Here is a 22,510-nt window from a genome sequence, read left to right on the forward strand (position 1 = left end):
CATGACGTGATTGCATAATCTTTAATCCTGGTCCGATTAATTCACATTTGTGCATAAGGCTCATTTAGAGAGAAGTACGTTTCACCAACAGTTTATCCATTCTCAAGGTTCAAATCCGAAACTTCTGGTTAAGGATGAATGGATCTTATTCACCCGCCACATCTCTTGGTGTTTTTTAAGGTTTTCGAGATGGCTGATTAATCTTGGCATGAGTTTACCTGGTCCATCTTTAGAGCTCGTGACTGCTACCTGCTGCATAAGATATTGAGTTTCTCTACAAAATATATAACGTGAGAGAGTTCTTATACTAAAACTTTTAATCCGTGATTTCCAACTCTACTCGTATTTCATTGTCGTTTCAGAAAATAAGCCTAATAAGTGGTAAAGGAAAGCTGATCACAGAAATTGCTATTATTTCAGCTAGGCATGCTGCGCTAATGACAATGATAATAAATGAAAATTTCCTGTCTCTGCTCTCCGCTCTCCGGTCATTTTGTTCACTTTGTAAGAAAATTTATTGAGAGAGAAGCTCCGAAATTTTCTATGCTAAACGTAAATTCAGAAACATTTAGAGTCTGTTTGGAAAATCACCCTGTAATTGGAATTGATGTAATTACTAGGTTAGCAATTACACAGCGTAGTAATTACACGGTTGTGTAATTACAACGACATGTTTGTTTGTCATAGTGTAATTATAAGTTTACTGTTTGGCCGTACTAGTGTAATTACACAGTTAGATTAAATTTTAAATTAAGTAATTATCAGAATTTAAAAGTTAATATAATAAGTATATGCCTATAAATTTTTATAAGTATAAATGATATTATATTTTGTATTTAAGATGTATATTTTTTGTGAATATACATTAATTTAGTAATCATATATTTATAAATAATACTGTAAAAATAATTTATATTTTTTTAAAAATTTAGTTTAGATACTTACAAAAATAAAAAAAATATACGTTTTGTAAGAACATTATGGAATTCATGTTTGATAAAATAAATTAATATTTACAAATATAATGTCATAACATTATTCAAATGTTTGACAAAACTAAACTATCAATTCTAACTAAAAAATGAACAACATGCAATGTGAGCCAATACTACTAAAACAAGTAAATTTGAACCATGAACATAACACATTTTTAAAATTAAAAATAAAATAAAATAGTTTAACATATGTCAAATTCCAACATAATATTAGTAAGTTCCAGTGCAACTTAATAATTAGGAAACATGATAAGTTTATAACCACATTCCACAACAAAATTCTACTTTAATTGCATCACTCATTATATGTCAAATTTGTTAATGACTCATTATTTCTAATATTAGGAGGTGTAGTTTAAAAAAATAGAATAATAAAATAAATAATAAATAAAATAGCAATTACATGAAATCACGAGAAGTAAAGATAGAGAAATAAAAGATAAATAATGTACAAAGAAAAGTATATTTTAAAATTTCAAAAGAAATTAAAAAGTAACAATAAAATTAAAAAATTAAATAATGCAAATAAAAATTATAAAGAAAATAAATTAAAATAAAAACAAAAAGGAAAGAAACTAAAAAATAACCTTGTAATTACACAGTGTAATTACCACCAATTCTCACCTCCCTTGAGAATTGGAGAGTGTAATTACATCCCTCCAACTACACCCAATTCCATGCTGACCAAGTAATTACTTGGCCAAATAAATATGCCAGTGTAATTACATTATTTACACCCAATTATACCCAAATCTATTTCCAAGGTGAGCTCTTATTAGTCTCACAGCTTTCAAATTTCAGTAGCAAAGAGCAAAAAAAAGAAGGTTTGAAGAAGAAGGAAGATAAATGTATTTATTATGATGAGAGAAAATGTAGCCTAATTAGGAAGTTAGAGATTAAAGAGAGATGGGAAATTATGGAGATGATTTTTCTTTAAATCTATATTAGTAAAGCGTATGATGTCGATAATCAGAGGTAGAGCATTCAATGGGTTAGGGTCGCCTCACCAACTCCGCTACAGGCCTTAGAATAATAGAAAAAATGACATTGTATAGCCGGTCTCAAAATAATAGTTATATATATATATATATATATATATATATAATTTGTATATTATATACAAAATTGATACGCTTTTCCGGCTAGTGAATGTAAGTAGTTTCTGGCACGGGGTAAAAATAATAATACCCAACGGATAATTTGTACAAATAGGGGTGGCGTGCAGGGTGAAACCAACTGAGGAAGGTGATGCCTGGGAAGTTCATATTTCAGAAGAAAAAAAATACTAATATCATATAGATTCATAGTACACGTATCTATATATGTAAAGGACAAAATCAATAAAGAATTTCAGTAGTATTTGATTTCGATTACATATTTCTAGATCGTAGTATTCTAAATAGCTTCTGTTCAAACGAGAGAAAATAAAAAGTCGATATCTGAACTCCCTAAGAAGGAACGTGACATCAGGTCGAATTAGCATGTCATTATTTCAACTTCATACTTGATTCTTTTGTATGACAAAGATGATTTTTGTACTCTTTTTTCCTTATTGAAATTTCGACTAATTCTGATTCGGATCATGTAAAGCTTATTAAGAGAAAAAACGCTTCCTAGCTAGATTTTTTCATTTTCATAATTTAAACACAATACCTCTGATCAAAGACGGATAGATGATTCTCGAGAAGCTAAGAGCCAGATTAAATAAAACAAGATCGTTCCTCTTTGGTTGATTGGCGTATATATTTAAATATATCATTATATATACATCAACTTTTTATAATGGACTATGCTGACTTACCAGTCAAAGAAATAACAAAATTTCTTTTAAAAAAATAGAATATTGGCCCTACCTGCACCGACTAATGTTATCACCCATTGAATGAAGTAAGGGCCAAAATATTACTAAAAGAAAAATCTACTTAGAATTTATGCTTTTAACAATTGTTGAAGAATGTGTTTTGCAGAAGCCCATTTCACCACTTAAACACTAGTTCTTCACTTAGTTGACCTACCTTTTTGGTATTTGTGACTGACCAAAGGCCAAGTGTAGACATAGGAAAATACTAATATGAAGAGACATTTTTAAGTTTTGGATTAAACAAATAAAAAAATTAAATAATATAGTGGCCAATGATTGTGCTTATGAAATTCTAGTATTTATTTTTATTTTTATTATATGTAATATTGGCTATATGACGAACATAAACGGAAAAATATGATCAGAGAGAATTAGTATAACTGATCGTACAAATGACACCGGATAGCCATTCTAAAGAGCCGCTATTTAGGAATTAGCCAGTTCATTCTAAATTTCAGTTTAATTTTTGAGAACAAAAACATCCTGAATTATCTTGAAGTTAAGAGTTTTAGTTTAAAATTTTAAGACAAAATAAGTATTGGCTCTAAATAGTATTCCTAAAAAGACTAATTGTGCACTTAGATTCTTCTATCTTTTCTAGAGTTAATAATTCGACTCTTATAGTTCCCTTAACTAAGCAACTGCCTAGGAGTCACCGGCTCATTCTTCAACAAGCACGCTATGACTTTGATGAATAAAATTCAATTATTTCTGGAAAAGACTAGATTTTATTTAGAGAAATTTTCACAAACCACTATTGTTTAGTGCTTATTAGCTAGTTGTAGTTACCATTTACTATATTACTTCCTATAGCTATGTTTTCAGTTTTTTTAGAGTGTATTCGATGTATTTAAGCTACTGTATTCATGAATACAGTAGCAAAACTCGGCGTGAAACAGGGGATTCCAGCTAGACAATTATTGTATTCGACTGTATTCACGATATGTATTTGTGAATACAATAACATAAATAGCGCAAATCATGGTCTATTCAGTTATTTTTAAACGGAAAGTGAATCAATTGACACAATAGACTCCTAATATAACTCAACTAACTCAATTACATCATCCATAATCTGTATTTGACGCGAAATATGCTGAATTTTCAACCAATAAAATTCGAGATTCATCTATAGTGCAAAAAACATATGAATACATATTGCAGATACATTTGAATACATAAATTATATTAATTAAAAAAACATATGAATACATTCATGGAATACAGCGAGACAGTGAATACAATGAAATACATGGAATACAGCAAGATACATTGAAATACAATGAAAAAAAGACAATAAATACAATGAAATACATAGAAATACAGCGAGATACATTGAAATACAATTAAAAAAAAGGTAATAGAATCTTCAAGTTGCTCAGCCCCAAACTCCGTCGTCTTTGTTCAAGAACAACCCTAATATCGTCTCGTCGAGAGGGCCGCGATTCTAACTCTAGCGAGGCAATAAACGAGATAAATGAAGAATTACCAAGCAGCACCAAGCACTGAAATGCCAATGGCAATGGCAATTCCGATGGCCGAGAAAGTGTAAGGAGAGATCTGTACCAAAGCTCGCGACCATGAGCTAGATGGACCCGCCATTGTTGAAGGGATTGGTTTTCACACAAAACGATCCTGATTTAGCTATTATACAATTTGCAACAAACAACCATAGACCTCATTCTATTACAACTTCTAGGTATTCGGAATTGAGGAAACCGTGATTTTGGCTTGGCGTGAGAAGAAAGAGCGGAGATTCGCCGCTGATGGTGGTGGCGGCGGAGAAGCTTTCCAGGAGGAAGAACGATCGACGGAGGAACTGATGAGAGAGAATCCATGAGTTTGTATTCATGGAGAAAACTGGCGTTGGGAGAGAGAGAGGGTGGAGAAAAATCTAAAAGAATGAGAGAGAAAAATAATACAAATCGTATTTTATGGCTTAAGGGTAGGAGGTGACCATAAATAGATATTTGACTATAAAAATCAAAAGGTAGCTATAGAATATAATTTTTTAAAATAGTATTTATCTAAAATAAATAAGATATCAACCTCTGTTATAGGAGATAAAAATTCCATTTATTTATGGCCCTACCACTGCACAGTCCACACCGTCTACTGCCACCCTTACAATAAAGGCCAAATTATTAAAAGAAAAACTCTACTAAAATAGTCATAGCTCTATATACTTTATCAATTGTTGAAAGATGTGGTTTGTAGTTCATTTCACCAATTAAACACTAGCTGCTTCTACACTTAGTTGACCTACCCTTTTGGTATTTGTGATGGACCAAAGGCCACGTGTATAGGAACATACCAAATGTGAATGTTATATTTTTAGGTTTTGGAACAAACAAAATCACATTTGAGTTCAACTAAGCGGTTCGTAAACTGTTACACTTGTCAATTGTTTGATTTGACATTAAATTTAAAAAAGAAAAAAAAGAAAGATTTTGAACTTATGACTGTAAACTTGACAGGACATCTATATCCCTATAAAAGTATATTATTGGTGTTTACAAATATAGAGAGATGTAACATGTCACTCACAAATCAAAATAACTACTCCTTCCGTTTTAATTCAAATAAGATAATTTGGCTCGGCATGTAATTTAAAAAAAAAAAAAGATTTTTAAAGCTTGTGGTCTAGCTTTGTGGGCAGTGACGAAGCCACATAGATATAAGGGTGGTCAACTGACCAGCTTTCGTCGAAAAATTGCACTATGTACATAGGTAAAATATTACGTTTTAGAGGTATACAACACATATTGAACACCCTTTATCGGAATTTTTTTCAATTTTTTTTTTTAAATTTGAACACCCTTCGAGAAATTCCTAGCTTCACCACTGTATTGTGGGGCCATGACATTTGTGTGATTATAAAAAAATTTCATTAAGAATAAAATAGGTAAAATGAAGAGTTTAAAGTTGAATTATTTTTAGTTATTGAAATTCATTCTTTTTGAAACAGATTAATAAGTGTGTCATCTCAATTGAAACAGATAGAGTACTTAAGAATCATTGGATTACCTTAATCATCCAAAAAAAGAAAAAGGGAAACCACCCAACCTACTAATACCTAAGATTTTACTGATTAATTCTACTAACTAACTTGCCTAACGGGTTACGATACCGTAAAAATATTACTTAATTCATTCTCTAACCTATTTTAAGTCTATCTTTAACTAATAAACAAAATAACCTAATCATTTTTTTTTTGTAGTTTTATTCATTATTAGTCCCCTCCAACTTTTTTACGTGATTTAAGCCTCCACGACATCATTTTTTAACACGTATAGTACGAGAAAACATCTCTTTGACTTTCACAAATCTACCCAAAAATAACGAATCTAAAAACTCTTACAAAATTCTTCTCCTCATCCCCACCAAAAAACAAGTGAAAAAAAAAACCCTTAGCAAATTCAGACCAAAAAATCCTCATACTTTTAGCTACTTAGATATATCTTAATTAAACAAATTCCAAAAAGGGGTTACAATTTTCTTGGTTTCTTGAAAAAATTTTCATTTTCTTGAAAATTTTAAGGTACCAGTTTCACTCTATAGTTTTCAGTTTCCCTCTATTTTCTCTGTTTTTTTTTTCTTCTTCTTATGGCTTTGTATAATAGGAAGATGCTAGTTATAGCTAAAGATAAAATGGCTATTTGTTTAAATTGTTCACCAGAAAGATGTCCTACTGAATGTGGGATTGGTCCATTTTTACCACCCCCTTCTAATTCTGTTACAAGTGAAAATCATCATATGCCATTTTATTTTATAATTATGCTTTGTGTTCTTGGGGCAATTTTTGTGTTTATTTGTTATATGATTACTCTAAAGAAGTTCAAAATGAATACAAGAAGAAGTTCTCAAGATTTGAGTGGAAATAGTGAAGATTTTCTTGATGAAAATCATGGGCCAATTTTGGATCATCCAATTTGGTATATACATACAATTGGATTACCACAATCGATAATTGAATCGATTCCTGTGTTTAGGTTTAATAAGAAAGAGGGTTTGATTGAAGTTACTGATTGTTCTGTTTGCTTAACTGAATTTGAAGAAGATGATAGTCTTAGGTTGTTGCCTAAATGTTGTCATGCTTTTCATGTTTCTTGTATTGATACTTGGTTGGTTTCACACACGAATTGCCCCGTGTGTCGTGCTCCTATTGTTTCTGATTTAAATGCTGCATTACAAATGAACAATGTGGAAATTTCCTCTACTGGTGTAAATGATTTTAGTTCAAGTGATGTTAATCCAGTGGAGAGTAGAAATAGTGGCTATGATTTGGAAAATCAAGATTTGGGGGAAGATGAAAGTCGCGAAATAAGGCTAGGAGGTGAAAATCTTGATGTATTGACTGATGAAGAAGGGAAAGTTATCGGAATTTTGGAGAAAATACATGGTGTTTTAGATGAAAGGGGAAAAGGGTTGCGAGTATTTAGTGATTTAGATGAGCGTTGTGTGAAAGTAAACGACGAATTGCAGCCAACACGGAGGTCAGTTTCAATGGATCCATCAGCTGTTTCATTAGTACATTTTGCTATGAGTGAAACGAACTTGGAAAATGGCGAAGGGTGTTCAAATTCAGATGATCAATTGGTTGAAAAGACGGAAAATTCTGATATATCAGCAAAAAGAGGAAGTAGAAATTCGAGCTTATATGAAGCGATGAAGAGTTCTTCCTTCGGTCGTTCACTGCAAAAAGTGCCAATTTGTATGATCAAGAGATCATTTTCTACTAGTGGGAAGTGTTCAGTATCCACAAGTGAAAAAGAAGTCAAGAATCAAGAAAATCAATGTAAGTGAAGCTCAAAGATTTTGATTCTTGAATTTCATAAGGGGTTCAAGTTTTTGCATTTGGAACCCTGTCAAAAAAACATATTGGAAAATAATGTCCACTTAATAAGAACTCATGAACAGCTGAATTGAGCTGATTCAGAATCTTCAAAGGAAAGTTCTTTGAAAGATGAATGGTATTGGCCATGTTTAGAACCCCCCCCCCCCGTTACAACCACCCCAACAAGAAAGAGAATTACAAATTGTATAAGTTTATTATGTTAATGTTGTGATGCAGTTAACAAACAAGAAAATATGAATTTGATTCTTGCATTACCACTTTTTGTTGATGAAGGCAGAAAGTTTTTAGGTTTTTATAATTCTGAATGATCAGTGGCGGATCTAGGATTTTAAAGTTATGGGTGCTCGCCGATAAAAACTTCAAAAGAAGATGAAAAATGAATTTACTTGTGGGTGCTCGCTCAATATTTATCTAAATATTTGTGCAGTTGCCTATATAAATTTATTAACATGTTCAAAGTTAATGGGTGCTTAAGCACCCATAACTCTCAACGTGCATCCGCCACTGTGAATGATATCCAAGTTTCTGAGCCTCCAGAGCGCGACACGTGTTGTGGAGGTTAAGCACAGGTCATGGCTTCGAATTCTGGTATCGACAAAAGATCTGGTATATAAGTGGAGAAGGATAAAGGTGAGGCCCATTATTCACCGAATCTCGAATCGTGCTTTACTGGTCCTCGGGTATTTTTCGGTTATAAATAGAATGATATCTGAGTTTCTGATATCAAATTCAGGAATTTCACCTTGTTGAAAGGAAAATGATACAGTTTGTGCTTATGAAAAGATTTGGAGAAACCATAAAGCACAGCTGAAACTGGGAATTCTTTTCACTGATAAAGGTTTTGAAATAATCAAATAAGAGTTTGGAAATTGAAGCAAAATCTCACCTTCTGAAAGGGAAGAGAAGTTTATGATTCATTATTTACAATCTTGTTTTTTCAAGAATAGCAACAGCTTCTTCCAACAAAAAGAAAAAAAAAAGATCTAGCTAGCCTTGACTTTGAACTTAAAAGAACAATTTAAATAACAAGCATATAGCCTAAGCAATACTCTGAATTAGTTGTTCTATTAGGCTCTATGTTTTATGAGTCCAACATGTAATAAATGTTGATTACAGCAGGGGCGGAGCTAGAAGATTACGCAGGGTTCGATTGAATTCAGTAGTTTTAGGTTAAACTTTGTATTTATATTTATATTAAAATAATTACTAATATGTATCCTACAATTTAAAATTCATGTGCCTTCACCGAGTACTACCCACATTGGGAAAGTATTTATGGCAACCGAAGCCTGCTACTATTTTCTTCTTGTCTGTGTATCATCACACTGTCATCATCTTGCTCGTTGCATCAAACTGAGCTCTAAAATCCATTGTTGGGCTAAAATAGCTTAAAGATATCTTAACACGGTATATGATAGAGTTTACGGAGCCTGCTATTAGCTTCTTCTTGTATGTGTGTCATTACTCTATGGAAATTTTTACTTTCGTATACACTATTTGAAACTTTATTACCCTCCCTACTCAAGTTTCAATTTAATTACATACTATATACCATTTGCCAATTATATACACTTTAGGAATTGAGAATCTCTTTATATTAGGAACCAATTATTTCCCATCCTTATTCTCTCTCCCTCCTGCGCCCTCTCTCTCCTACGCTCTCTCTCTCTCTCTCTCTCTCTCTCTCTCTCTCTCATTCTAATTCCAGTAATGTAGAGCAAAGGGAAAGAGAATAACAATGCCATGCTTATTGAAATTCCAGTAAATGTAGACTGAAGGTGTTGCACAATTGTGTTCAAATTCCATAATGTATGTTGCACAATTGGTTTTCAAATTGAAATTGTCAATCAATAAATTTTGAAGGTGTTTGACTCTCCACCATTGACAGCCATTAAAAAGTTTTGAAGCTTTGAATTCGGATTTGAGTTTGTTAAAATCATTATTTGTTTGATGGGTGTTGTTGCAAACAATTGGGAATATGCTTGGAGTATATATCTCAATTTTGAGGGTGTTTTGGTGAAGATTAGACTTGATTTTTGCTGAATTTCAGATTGAAACTCGAAGAAGAAGAAGAAGCATGACATACATTATACTTACGAAATTGTAGTAAAGTTGTTAGGTAAATGTTTCTGTTGTTTACATATTTTTTTTATTTAAATATATATGAAAGTTGAACAACATTGTATAAAATTTGTATACAAATTGTATTTAAGTGGTATGATATTGTAAGTTGTATAATTGTAGATAAGTTGTATAATATATAATTAGTTGTATGAAATTTATTTTTACTATGTAATATACAAAAGACATATTGTATAAATTTGTATACAAATTGTAATTGAAGTGGTATGATATTGTAGTTGTTATATAACTGGGTAAGAAATAATGTATGAAAATTGTACCTAAGTTGTATAATATATAATTGGGAAAATGCATAAGTACCCCCCTGACCTATACCCGGATTCCCAACTACACACTTTTCTTTGCGGGAATCCATTAACCCCCCCCCCCCCCCAAAAAAACTTATTTTAAATATAATTATTTGCACCCTTAACGCTGACAACCATACTCTTGGCAAGTGGTGAGCTACGCGCGCCCCCACATGTATTTTTAGTACTTTTTTTATTCTTTCTTCTTTTTCTTATCCTTTTTTCTTTATTTCTTATTATTTTCATTTTTTTTTGGTTATTTCATTCTCTTTCTTTTTGTTTTGGTCATCGGCGACATAAAATGGTGGTCATCGAAATTTCACAAACACAAATTTTTCCGGCTATTTTTTTTTCCGGCGACAGATTTTTATCCCGATCTAAGTGTGTTTTGTTTTATATATATATATATATATATATATATATAAATTTTTCTTTAAAGTATAATTTATGTGTGGGAGGAAGAGCAAAAGAAATAAAAATGAATATAAGCTGAGATAACTTTTTCCAGTTAAAATTTCAATACATCATTTTTTTTCCGGTATGTGAAGGTTTTCCGATGATGAATTTTTTCCCCCAAATCTGAGTGTATTTTGCTTTGCTTATGAATAGATCTTTTTGACTTTAATTTGTGTGTGAAAAGAAAAAATGGAAGAAAAACGGTTAGATAAAGTCGCCGGTGAATGAATATCCGCCGGAATTAGAGAAGAAACGAAAAAAAAAGCAAAAGAAAANAGACAAAGAAAAAGGAAAAGGAAAAGGAAAAAAAAGTAAGAAAAAATGGTAAAAAAGAATAAAAAATAATCTGAAAATTATTTTTTCTTGCTGCTCACTCTCCTTTAGGAGAGTGAAATACACATACTCTGCCACGTTAGCGTTAAGGGTGCATATAATTCCATTTAAAATAAGTTTAGGGGGGGGGGGGTAATAGGATTCCAGCAAAGAAAAAGTGTGTAGTTGAGAATCCGAGTATAGGTCAGGGGGGTACTTATGCATTTTCTCTATATAATTAGTTGTATGAAATTTGTTTTTACTATGTATAAATCAAATATAAAATATACAAAAGACATATTGTATAAAATTTGTATACAAATTATATTGAAGTGGTATGATATTGTAGTTGTATATAACTGGGTAGAAATAATATATAAAAGTAGTAGATAAGTTGTATAATATATAATTAGTTGTATGAAATTTATTTTTACTATGTATAAATCATATACAAAATATACAAAAGACATATTTTATAAAATTTGTGTACAAATTATATTGAAGTGGTATGATATTGTAGTTGTATATAACTGTGTAGAAATAATATATGAAAGTTGTAGATAAGTTGTATAATATATAATTAGTTGTATGAAATTTGTTTTTACTATGTATAAATCAGATACAAAATATACAAAAAAATAAAATTTATACACAAATTGTATTTAAGTGGGATCACAATTAACAATACAACCGAGTATCCGCAAATCAAAACTAATTGGCGAAAAAATAGCGTTTCGCCGGAAAAGAATTAACTCTTCAGATTAATAATTATTTCTTCTTGTTTAGACAATATAGGCATTCACTTCCCTTTACGTGTTCAAGAAGAATTTCGGTACGCGCAACCCAATGATCCAAAGTCCCTACTTGTACATAGAGATCGACTTCGAATTTTACGACAAAGTCGACGACTCCAAGCTATTTCCAACAAGATTGAGCAACAATTAAATTGATTTTCAACACAAACATTTGAGTTTTAATTGAAATCAGATGAAGCTTCAACTTGACAACGGTGGAACCAGATCTTTTTTCCCAAATTTGGCTTGCCAGTAGAGAATATCTAATAAAATCACTTAGATTTTCTAATTTCTTTTATTGATAGTCAACTGAGTGCTTTGTGTGCAAAAATAGATAGAATTGGATGGAGGGAAACTTAGGAAGTTTGTGAGGGATATTCTTATTTTACCAAAATTGGAAACTAAAATCAAGATATACAGTGTAAGCATTTAAATTTTATTGGACTTAAATCCAATAAAATAATTTGTACTATATGTTAAATACATTAGTTCAAATAAGTATTATGGGCTAATATAATTGGATTAGTTATATAAATCCAATATAGATGGATTAAATAAATAAGTTTTAATCCATTGGGCTAGCCATTTAATTGGGCTAAAGTGATGAGCCCATTTCATTAGGCCCAAGATATTATTTTCCTAGAGGCCCAGTTTGGTGCCACACATGAAATGACGTGGCACTCCAAGTCAAACGGAAGAGCCAATAGGAACATGCCATGTGTCAAAATGACAAGGCATGCCAAGTCACATTAAATGGCCAATGAAATCGCGCCATGTGTGCAAGTGACATGTTCTGGCCAATCAAATGCGGCTATGTCACACTTCAATTTGATTGGTCGGAAAGAGTTTGTTCTTATCACAACTCCTCCTTTCCACAACTATAAATATGGGTCTTCATAAGAGCTCGTGGATCAAACGCCGCAAATTTCTCTACAAGTTAAGTTTCAAGCTTCAAGTTCAAGACATCAAGTTCAAGTTCTTCGAATCAAGGTCAAGTTCAAGCAATCAAGCTTAAGCTTAAGAATAAGATCATTGTTCGTGAAAACAAATATAGATTCAAGATCAAACTCAAATGCCCTTTGAATTTATTTACTATTGAAAAGAAGAATCAGAGGATTCATAGAGATTGTAACACTCAAATATTTGAAATAAAATACTACGATTGTTGCGATATTTTCGGTCTTGATTTTATTTTCTCGACGCAAATTTATTGTCTACAAGCAGTTGACTTAAATTGCGGCAAGGGTGGAAGATCTAAGAAGGGAATGTTGCGCAAATGGATCTCACGATTTGAAGTCTGGCCATACATGGAAACTTTGACCTAAAACAAAATAAGAGTTTTGCATTTGAAAATATCTTATACATTCTTATATAGATCATCAGGATGTCGCGGAAGAACTTGTCAAAGAATTAAACCAGACTTGATCATCGGCAACTATAGTGAGGGAAACCTTGCTGCCTCCTTGCTTGCTAAGAAATTTGGGGCTACTCTGTGTGTACTATTGCTCATGCCATGGAAAAAACCAAGTATATAAACTCGGACCTTAATTGGAAGAAGTTCGATGACAAGTATCATTTCTCAAGTCAGTTCACAGCTGATCTTTTTGCCATGAACCACACTGATTTCATCATTACCAGTACTTTCCAAGAAATTGCTGGAAGGTAATTCAAATGGATACCATTATATTATTTCATTTTTTTTCCAAGTCTCGTGTCGTTATAGTATTTCGTTTGATATTCTAACATTGTGAATTTGAAGCAAGAATACTGTAGGACATTATGAGAGTCATACTGCTTTTACCATGCCTGGATTGTATCGAGTAGTCCATGGAATCGATTCATTCGATCCAAAGTTCAACATTGTCTCCCCTGGAGCTGATACGTCGATCTACTTTTCTTACACCGAGAAGGAGAAAAGGCTAACCAAGTTCCATCCAGAAATTGAAGAACTTCTGTACAGTCCTGTCGAGAATAAAGAACACTTGTTAGTCTCCTTAGCTTGCTTTTATTTCATTCCAATCATCTACTTCTTTTCCGACAAGATTAATGATCATTTGTTATCGACATAAAACAGATGTGTGTTGAAGGACAGTAATAAGCCAATTCTCTTTACTATGGCAAGGCTAGATCGCGTAAAGAATCTAACTGGACTCGTGGAATGGTATGCTAAGAATGCGAGACTGAGGGAGCTTGTTAACCTTGTAGTTGTTGGCGGAGACAGAAGGAAAGAATCCAAGGATTTAGAAGAGCAAGCAGAGATGAAGAACATGTACAACCATATTGAAACCTACAACTTGAATGGCCAATTCAGGTGGATTTCTTCCCAGATGAATCGTGTGAGAAACGGAGAACTTTATCGATACATTGCAGACACGAGGGGTGCTTTCGTTCAACCAGCCTTCTACGAGCCTTTTGGTTTGACAGTTGTTGAGTCCATGAGTTGTGGTTTGCCAACTTTTGCTACTTGTAATGGTGGACCATTTGAGATTATAGTACATGGAAAATCTGGCTTCCACATTGACCCTAATCAGGGCGACAAGGCTGCTGATATGCTGGTCTATTTCTTTGAAAAATCTAAAGAAGATCCAAGTTATTGGGATACCATTTCAAACGGAGGCGTGCAACGTAGCTTTAATTTGCACTTAGCACTGTTGAAGTGTGTGACCAGATTATCTAAAAGTTTAAGCTGTTAGAAAAGAGCACACTTCTTATTTACTAATTATTATATCTTCAACATGCCCCCTTTTCGGTTATATCTTTAACATGTCCCTTCACGTGCGAGTTTGATTCTTATTAATGAGCCAAGCCAGAAAATTCAATAAGGGTGTTCAAATTTGAACAAGAGTGTTCAAAGTCTATTTTTTCATTACTAACAAGCACTAATATTTTTATTTTAAACACAATATAATTTTTCGGCATAGGGGGTTCAATTGACACCCTTGGCCACATATAGCTTCACCTCTGAGTCAAACACGTGAAAGTTCTTTTTGATAATGGGTGCTGGTGAGACTCGAACTCGGGACCTCTGCAGCGTGCTCTGACACCATGATTTAACTTTTGAACAAACTAAAACTAATCCCTTTTCACTTGCTCTTTTTGCTAGATATACATGGCAAATTTATTCACAGAAAGTGTTGACAATATCTGGTGTTTATGGATTCTAGAAGTATGCAACCAAAAATGACAAAGTTGCTAATGCAAAGAAGCGCTATCTTGAATTGTTTTATGAACTTGAGTTTAAGAAATCCGTAAGTATATATAACCTCTGTATTTTAATTGATTTGGCTTACAAATTTTTGCACTCAGCTGCTAATTTGTATATTTGTTGATTTGTGTTTTTCAGGTGGAGAAAGTTTCATTGGCTGTTGATGAATAGATGAAGAGGCAGAAGCATTGGCAGATGGAACACACAATGAAGGAGACTGTTGTTTTTGATTTTTTTTTTTTTTTTTTTGTAAATAAAGTTTCTTTCTGAATGCAATTCCTTGTCCTAATGCCCTTTGAATGGAGTGTTTTATCTTTCAATATTCTGTTTGAAATTTTGAGAAAGGAACAAGTAGTCAACTTTATTTTGATATTTTGCTGATTTGTAACAGATATTCAGAAAATAAAGATTCTGTGGACTGTGTCTCGATCTCCTATGTGCGAAATATAAGGGACTAGTTCCTATAGAGATTCCCCTTGGTCTAATCACGCCTTAGGAAGAAAGGGTAGTCGTTGTGATCTATGGACAACATCATTGTGGTAAAGGTCGTAATGCCAGAGGAATCATTACCGCAAGCCATAGAGGGGGAGGTCATAAGCGTCTATACCGTAAAATTGATTTTCGACTTCAAAAACTATATACAGTCAAATCTCTCCATAACTGCCTCGTTTGTTCTGATATTTTTTGGCTGCTATAGAGAAGTGCTGCCATATATTATAACACAACAAAAATTCGTTCTGAGAGAAACTTGGCTTTTATAGTAAATAGCTGTTATATAGAGATGCTGCTATATAGAGATGCTGTTATATAGAGGTTTGACTGTAACCGTAAACTCTCACAAAAGACTTTACTTCATTTATGAGAGAAAAATTACATGAATTTCTTCCAGATGTGTTACTCTTATACTTCTTGACACCTAAAGCCATGTCTTGAACACCAAAATGTAGCATTTCTTGATAATTTGTCCAAGTGAAAAATAACCTAAGAAAAGGACAACCAAAAAACCAAAGTATGACAATGGTAAGGCTGTCAATCCTAGAACATTTCCAATTGTTGTGTATGGGATTACAATGCCAATTGTTGATATAACAACAGTAGAACAAACAACTGGCCATGATGCAACTTCTTGAACAAACGGGATCTTCTCTGTTCGGATCAGGTGTATGATAAGTGTTTGCATCAGAAGTCCTTCAACGAACCAAGCAGAACGAAAAAACTCAAAATCAAATCTTGAAACCTTGTAATATAGCAATAGGAATAAGAGAGTTGCTATATCCGATGCAGAACAAAGAGGTCCGTTCCATAGTGTAAACGTCGCTAAGCCTTTTAGTGACCATCTCTGTGGAGTTTGAACATAAACGTCTTCCATTTTGTCCCAAGGTATTGCAATTTGGCCAAGATTGTACAAGATATTCTGTGTAAGAAGCTGCATTGGCGTCAAGGGCTCGAAACCAAATATCAGCGTTGCAATCAGCAGTGAAATTATGCTTCCTAGATTGGCGATCACTGACATCTTGATATACTTCATCGTGTTTCCAAATGTGAGCCGGCCTTGCTCAACTCCAGCTACAAGAACATTAAGGTCTTTTTCGAGTAAGATAATGTTAGCAAAGTCTTTGGCCATTGAGGCACCAGAGTCGACAGAGATGCCCACATTTGCTGCATCTAATGCAAGTGAATCGTTTACTCCATCTCCTAAGAAACCAACGACATGATCGCCCATTGTTTGCAATGATTGCACCACCCTTAGTTTCTGAGTAGGTGTAAGTCGGGCGAAAACTGTTGACCTCTTCACTGTTTCATGGAAAGAATCTGTGTCTAGTGACTCAAGGTCAGGTCCAGTGATGACATGAGTTGTTTTTATACCGACCTCTTTGCATATTCTTATCGCAAGAGATAGAGTATCACCTGTCAATACTTTAGCTTTTACTCCCTTTTCTGCCAGGCGCCATAGCGCTTCTTTTGCAGAATCTTTTGGTGGATCAAAGAAGGATATAAGCCCAACAAACACCATACTGGATTCAACGTCCTCGTCACAGATCATGCTGCTAACTCCAACTTGCTGCAACACAGCAATAATAATTATGAATCAATAGCTAAGGTGCGATTATATTTTTGCATAAAGAACCTTTGCATGCCTCAAGGTCTATTCGAGCCGTGGAACCAACCACCAATGCTTGCACTAGGGTAGGCTGTCTACATAACACCACCTGGGGTGCGTAAGCGGGGGATGCCTTGTACACTGGGCTGCCATTTGTTTAGTGTAGAAAACAAAGAAAATGAAAGCAGAAAGTGGCACTCAGAGTGCAAAGAGGATAAAATAATCGTCTATTTCTTTGGTGTAAACTTGTTCAAGGGAGGTAACAACTTGCAAATAACCAAGATGAAAATTGTGATTAGGAATTCAGACATACCGGTAGGAGTTGTTTCATTGCTAACCCAAGAACCCGATATCCTTCATTACTAAATTTTTCTGAGAGCTCAGTAATTCTTCTGTAATCTTCTTTGGTGAAAGCGAAAATACTCCCCTCATCAACGCGCTCAATGAAAGAACATATGCTCAAAATATCTTCTAGTGCTCCTTTTGTTATCAGAACTCTGTCACCAATACTCATTTGTTCGTCTTTGGCGCTCATCTTGGTTTCCAATATAACAGATACTCTTCTTCTTGTAAAATCAAAGGGAATCTCATCTATCTTATTCCACTTCGAGGGCTTAAACTTGTATCCATTTGTATATGCATATGCCATAATCGCGTCATCCAGAGGATACTTATTTTGGTTTTGAAAGTAAGCATTCAAGAAAGCAAAGTGTAGGACGGTTTCATTTGGTGAACCCCAACTATCAAAGTAATTAACCATGGTCGAAAAATTCACCGTCAGTGTACCAGTCTTATCTATGCATATTATATCCCTGGAAATAGAAAAAGAATCAAGGAAATGACACTACGAACTTTGTCAAACAAGGAAATGATGCATGTAAAATTAGTTGCTAACTCGACGTAGTTCAGAGTGTTGACTAGTTTAAGAAAAAGATATGTGTATGGTCTATGGAAAAACAGTTCACAGTGTAGACTACAACTTACATGGATCCCATGTCTCGTATGGCGGTTAAGCTCTTAACTATACATCTATCTTTGGCCATGGCAAGAGCTCCTTTTGCAAGACCGGTATTCACAATGAGGGGAAGCATCTGAGGGGTGAGTGCACTTGCAACTGAGATTCCAAATAGTATACTCTTACTCAGATCATGTGATGTTAAGTAAACGGATAGGACGATAACTGTAACCACAACGAGCATGACACTGATAAGCACATATGATATGTGGCGGATGCCTTTCTCGAAATCATCTGGTGGCCTTTTCTTCCCTATTTTTGAAAAGATTGTGCTGAGGTACGTCTTTAATCCAGTAGAGATAACCAGACCGGTTCCACTACCAGACACCACACTTGTTCCCTAAAATGAAGCACAATACTCTCAATGGAATACAAAAAATAGAACTTAAAGGCAAAAACTGATCACCAAAATTTGCTGCAATACAAAATGATGCATGCAAATCGTAACTATTATTGTTACATTAGCACAACAACAACCCAGTGAAATCCCACAAGTGGGTTCTGGGGAGGGTAGGATGTACGCAGCCGCAGCCTTACCCCTGTTAGCATGGATTACTAAAACTCAAAGTACTTGCTCAACCAATATGTTAATAACACATACATTTCTTTAATTTACTAATTTACTAGAAATTTTTACCCTTTTTCAGTCACTTAGATTGGTAAGACTGACTCAGAACAAGAAACAGAACTGCCCTCTAAATGCCTGGATTTACCATAAAGCATATGTTCTTTAGATCAAGCAATGGAGTGCTGTTATCTTCTCTCACGTAAGCTGTTTTCTCGGTCGTTGTAGATTCGCCTGTTAGTGAAGATTGACTGTTCAAGAATATGCAAGAACTCATTTAACAAATCACAATGAGAATAAACCATAGTAAAAGGACAGCCCGGTGCACTAAGCTCCCGCTATGCACGAGGCCCAGGGAAGGGCCGGACCACAAGGGTCTATTGTAAGCAGTCTTAGTAAGAGGCTGTGTCCACAGCTCGAACCTGTGACCTCCTGGTCACATGGCAGCAACTTTACCAGTTACGCCAAGGCTCCCTTAGAACAAATCATAGTGCATTACAAATATTCTTGCTCTGACTTAGAAAAAATTTGCTGCATGTTTTACCTGACAACAAGGTGCTTTGATTCAAGAAGCCTTACATCTCCTGGAAAAAGATCCCCTGGTTCAACGATTACGATATCGCCTGGAACAACTTGTTTTTGATCAACTTTAACCTGTATTTCAGTCTGAACAAATCTACCTGCACATCTTTGAACCTTTATCGGACACCTAACAAACTCTGCCAGCTTCATTGCTGCTTTCGAGCTGCTGTATTCCTGAGAGAAAAAAGAACTCAAGATTAGGCCTTACTCGAGGTGTATACGTGCACGTGCTCGTGTATTCAAACGTACGAGACCTGGTAAAAGCGGAGAGAGACGCTTATGAAGACTAATATGAGCATGATACAGCCATTTGGACTGTCACTTGTAATATAAGAGATTACTGATAGGAAAAGAAGGATGATGTTAAATGGATGGAATGAAGCACTCCACAGAAGATTCCACCACTTTGGGAAAGTATTCTCAAGTGGAATATTTGGGCCAGTTTCTTTAAGTCTTCTGTCAGCTTCAGCAAAGCTCAAGCCTGCACAAGAACAACCTCACGAAATAAGAATTTCTTTTTCCTTATATAGGCAGCGTGTACATCGATTGAGACAACTTCATGAGCTGAGGGTCTATCGGAAACAGCCTCTCTACCTTCACAAGGTAGGGGTATAGTCTGCACACACATTACCCTTCCCAGACCCCACTTGTGGAATTAGGCTGAGTTTGTTGTTATTGTTGTTGTATACATCCATTAAGACATTTAATTTTCCTTCTATAGGTAGTTCTATGCGCTCACGGTTTAAAAATATTTATATAATCAGGTCATGTATTTGGTAATTATAGACAAAACTTTTCATAAGCATTACTTGATAATATGATAAAAATGATAATAACATGCTATCACATGTTAAAATTTATTAATAGTGTAAAAAGTTATTTATCCTGTGGTAAATAACTTAAATTCTTTCAGAAAAATTAACTGTCTCACCAAGACACTAGTAAAGACTTTACTACTAGTAAAGAACTATATATGATTTCACGGGCTTGAGCCGTGGAATCAGATGCTTGCATCAAGGTAGGCTGCCTACATCACATCTCTTTGGGGTGCGGTCCTTTCCTGAACCCTGCATGAACACGAGATGTTTCGCGCACCGGGCTGCCCTTTTAGTAAAGACTTTACAAGAATACAAAAGACAGTAGATTTCTTTTATGAAGAATATACTAGATACATTTTATGAATATCCTTGTAAGTAAATACTAGTGCAATATAGCTATTTCAAATGTAAATGACTTCTCTAACAGTTCCTCTACTTAACAGAAGTGCTTATAGTATTATTCAGGAATGAACATTTAATTCATTAGTTAACTTAGAAATCTCAGATATAAATTACACATTGGAGCATTAGAACATCAAGTTGAAAACAATTAAACTTAGCCAAGAAATAAAGAAAAAATTCATGATTTTCATAGCTACTATTGCTTCAACATGAAAATAAAATTTTAGAAAAATGGGAATGTTTACCAAAAGAGAATTACAGTCAGATCTCTCTGTAAAAGCATTCTCTATAGCGGCCAAGTTCTCTTTGGAACCAATTTTTCATCTTATGTTATAATATATGTTTTTTATAATATCATTTCACTATAGCAGCTAATTTTTTTTTGGAACAAACGGTACTGTTATAGAGATATTTGACGGTACCTCTTTCAGTGGATCGAACATACTCATACACCAAGTCTTTCTCAGATTGAGCCAAAGCATATAGCCAAGAATACAACTTCTCTTCTTCTTCAGTTCTTGACCCTCCATCAATTTTCTCTTTATATAGAAATTAATAAAGAACAGAATAAAAGAATAATGCCCCTGTATCAGTTTCGTTTATAACACTTAAACACAACTGAACCACATATTACTGCAATTATATATAACCTTAAATACATAAACATATTATTCCTCTTTAAGCTCAAATTTTCAGATGAGATATTCGTACACTTTAACATTAAGGGCCCATTTGGCCATAAAAAAAATTCAAGTTTTTTCGAAAATTTTTTCACTTTTTTCGGAATAATGTTTGGCCATGAAAATTTTAAACCTCATTTGAAGTCGAAATTTCGAATTTTTTTGTTATTTGAAAAACTCCAAAAAGCTATTTCTCAAAAATTTTACTTCAAAATCACTCACAAAAGTTCAAAACAACTCCAAATTGTATTCATGTCCACACACAACTCTAATTTTCAAGTACTATTTTCAATTAAAAAAATCACTTTTTTTCCGAAATTTTACATTTCTTATGTCCAAACGCCCACTAAGTACCAAAAATAGAAAAAAGGAGCCAAAAATCATAAATAGAGCAGATGGGATGAATGTGACTCATTCATCCTTAATCATAGGTCTTGGGTTCAAGCTCTGACTGAATTCATCCCAAACCAACATTTTTTTTAAAAATAAAAATAAAGAGTACTAAATTTCTATACCTTTTTAAATTTTTGCTAGAAAGCATACAACCTAAAGTATTATCATGAGTAAAATAAATTCTAAAACCGAGCCAAAACAAAAATAGAAGATAAGAAAGTAACGGAAGCCTACTTCCAGAAGTGAGCCTTTGCAAGAAACGAAACACAGCATTAATTTTGGGTCCATTATGTTGGGTTTGTCCATTGAGTTTATGAACAAGATTTTGGTGAATGAAAGGAGAATTATAATAAGGTATTTTTGGGTGATTTGCAGAGAAAATATTGGGTAACCACATTGAAATAGAGGTTTAATTTGCAGTTAAGGAAAGAGTGATGAACTTCTAATTTACATATAAAAGAAAAATGAGACAGTAGTACGTAATGTTGGTGATGAAAAAGAGATAAAAAGACCTTGAGCTGGTAGCTTGGCTTTGAATAGAAGGTGTGGACTGGTAGAAATTATAAGGCTATTGAGAGGTGGAACATGAGATATTAATTAAGAAAATTGATCAGGGGACTACAAATTACTATGTTCAGGAATCATGATACTGACCGTTTTTTTTTTTTTGGGTTAAAAAAAAAAAAGGTTGCCCGATGCAAGAAGTATCCGCGGTTATGTCAGTTACCGCACCCTAAAGGTGTACAAGCATTAAAGACTGATTGCATGACTCGAACTCGTAATCTGTAGGTCACATGAAGACAACTTTAAAAATTACCAACAGTTTCAATAATTTGGATTAGTTAAGAGTTTAACTTGTATATATTGTCACTCAAATTTTTTGTGACCTTAATGAATGAAATGGATAAAATGAGTACTGGAAATGATCAGCTAATAAGTAACCTTTCTTGTATCAAACTTGATATCAAAGAGCTTGAATCTGAAAAAACTAGTTTAGAAAAACAGGTCAAAGACCTTAATAACCAGGTTCTTGAGCTTACTTCT

At 33.8% G+C, this 22,510-nt stretch overlaps 2 protein-coding genes and 1 pseudogene across 2 annotated transcripts; 2 read left to right on the forward strand and 1 right to left on the reverse strand.

Annotated features, from left to right (window-relative positions):
* The first annotated feature begins 6,146 nt into the window (after window positions 1-6,146).
* Window positions 6,147-7,946, forward strand: LOC109215496 (RING-H2 finger protein ATL54-like). Its single transcript, XM_019379567.1, has one exon. It carries the CDS (start codon window positions 6,463-6,465, stop codon window positions 7,660-7,662), a length of 1,200 nt encoding a protein of 399 aa, XP_019235112.1. The 5' UTR covers window positions 6,147-6,462; the 3' UTR covers window positions 7,663-7,946.
* Window positions 7,947-8,286: 340 nt separating this feature from the next.
* LOC109215493 lies at window positions 8,287-15,339 on the forward strand (annotated as a pseudogene).
* Window positions 15,340-15,732: 393 nt separating this feature from the next.
* LOC109215497 (magnesium-transporting ATPase, P-type 1-like) lies at window positions 15,733-22,027 on the reverse strand. Its single transcript, XM_019379568.1, has 8 exons — window positions 21,701-22,027; window positions 20,816-20,932; window positions 19,428-19,654; window positions 19,136-19,347; window positions 18,740-18,842; window positions 17,996-18,366; window positions 17,325-17,823; window positions 15,733-16,972 (listed from the first exon to the last, which is right to left on the reverse strand). The coding sequence occupies exons 1-8, from the start codon at window positions 21,861-21,863 to the stop codon at window positions 15,827-15,829; spliced, it is 2,838 nt and encodes a 945-aa protein (XP_019235113.1). The 5' UTR covers window positions 21,864-22,027; the 3' UTR covers window positions 15,733-15,826.
* Window positions 22,028-22,510: the final 483 nt, after the last annotated feature.

This window comes from Nicotiana attenuata, unplaced genomic scaffold (genome assembly GCF_001879085.1).
Source record: "Nicotiana attenuata strain UT unplaced genomic scaffold, NIATTr2, whole genome shotgun sequence".
Lineage (NCBI taxonomy): Eukaryota > Viridiplantae > Streptophyta > Magnoliopsida > Solanales > Solanaceae > Nicotiana > Nicotiana attenuata.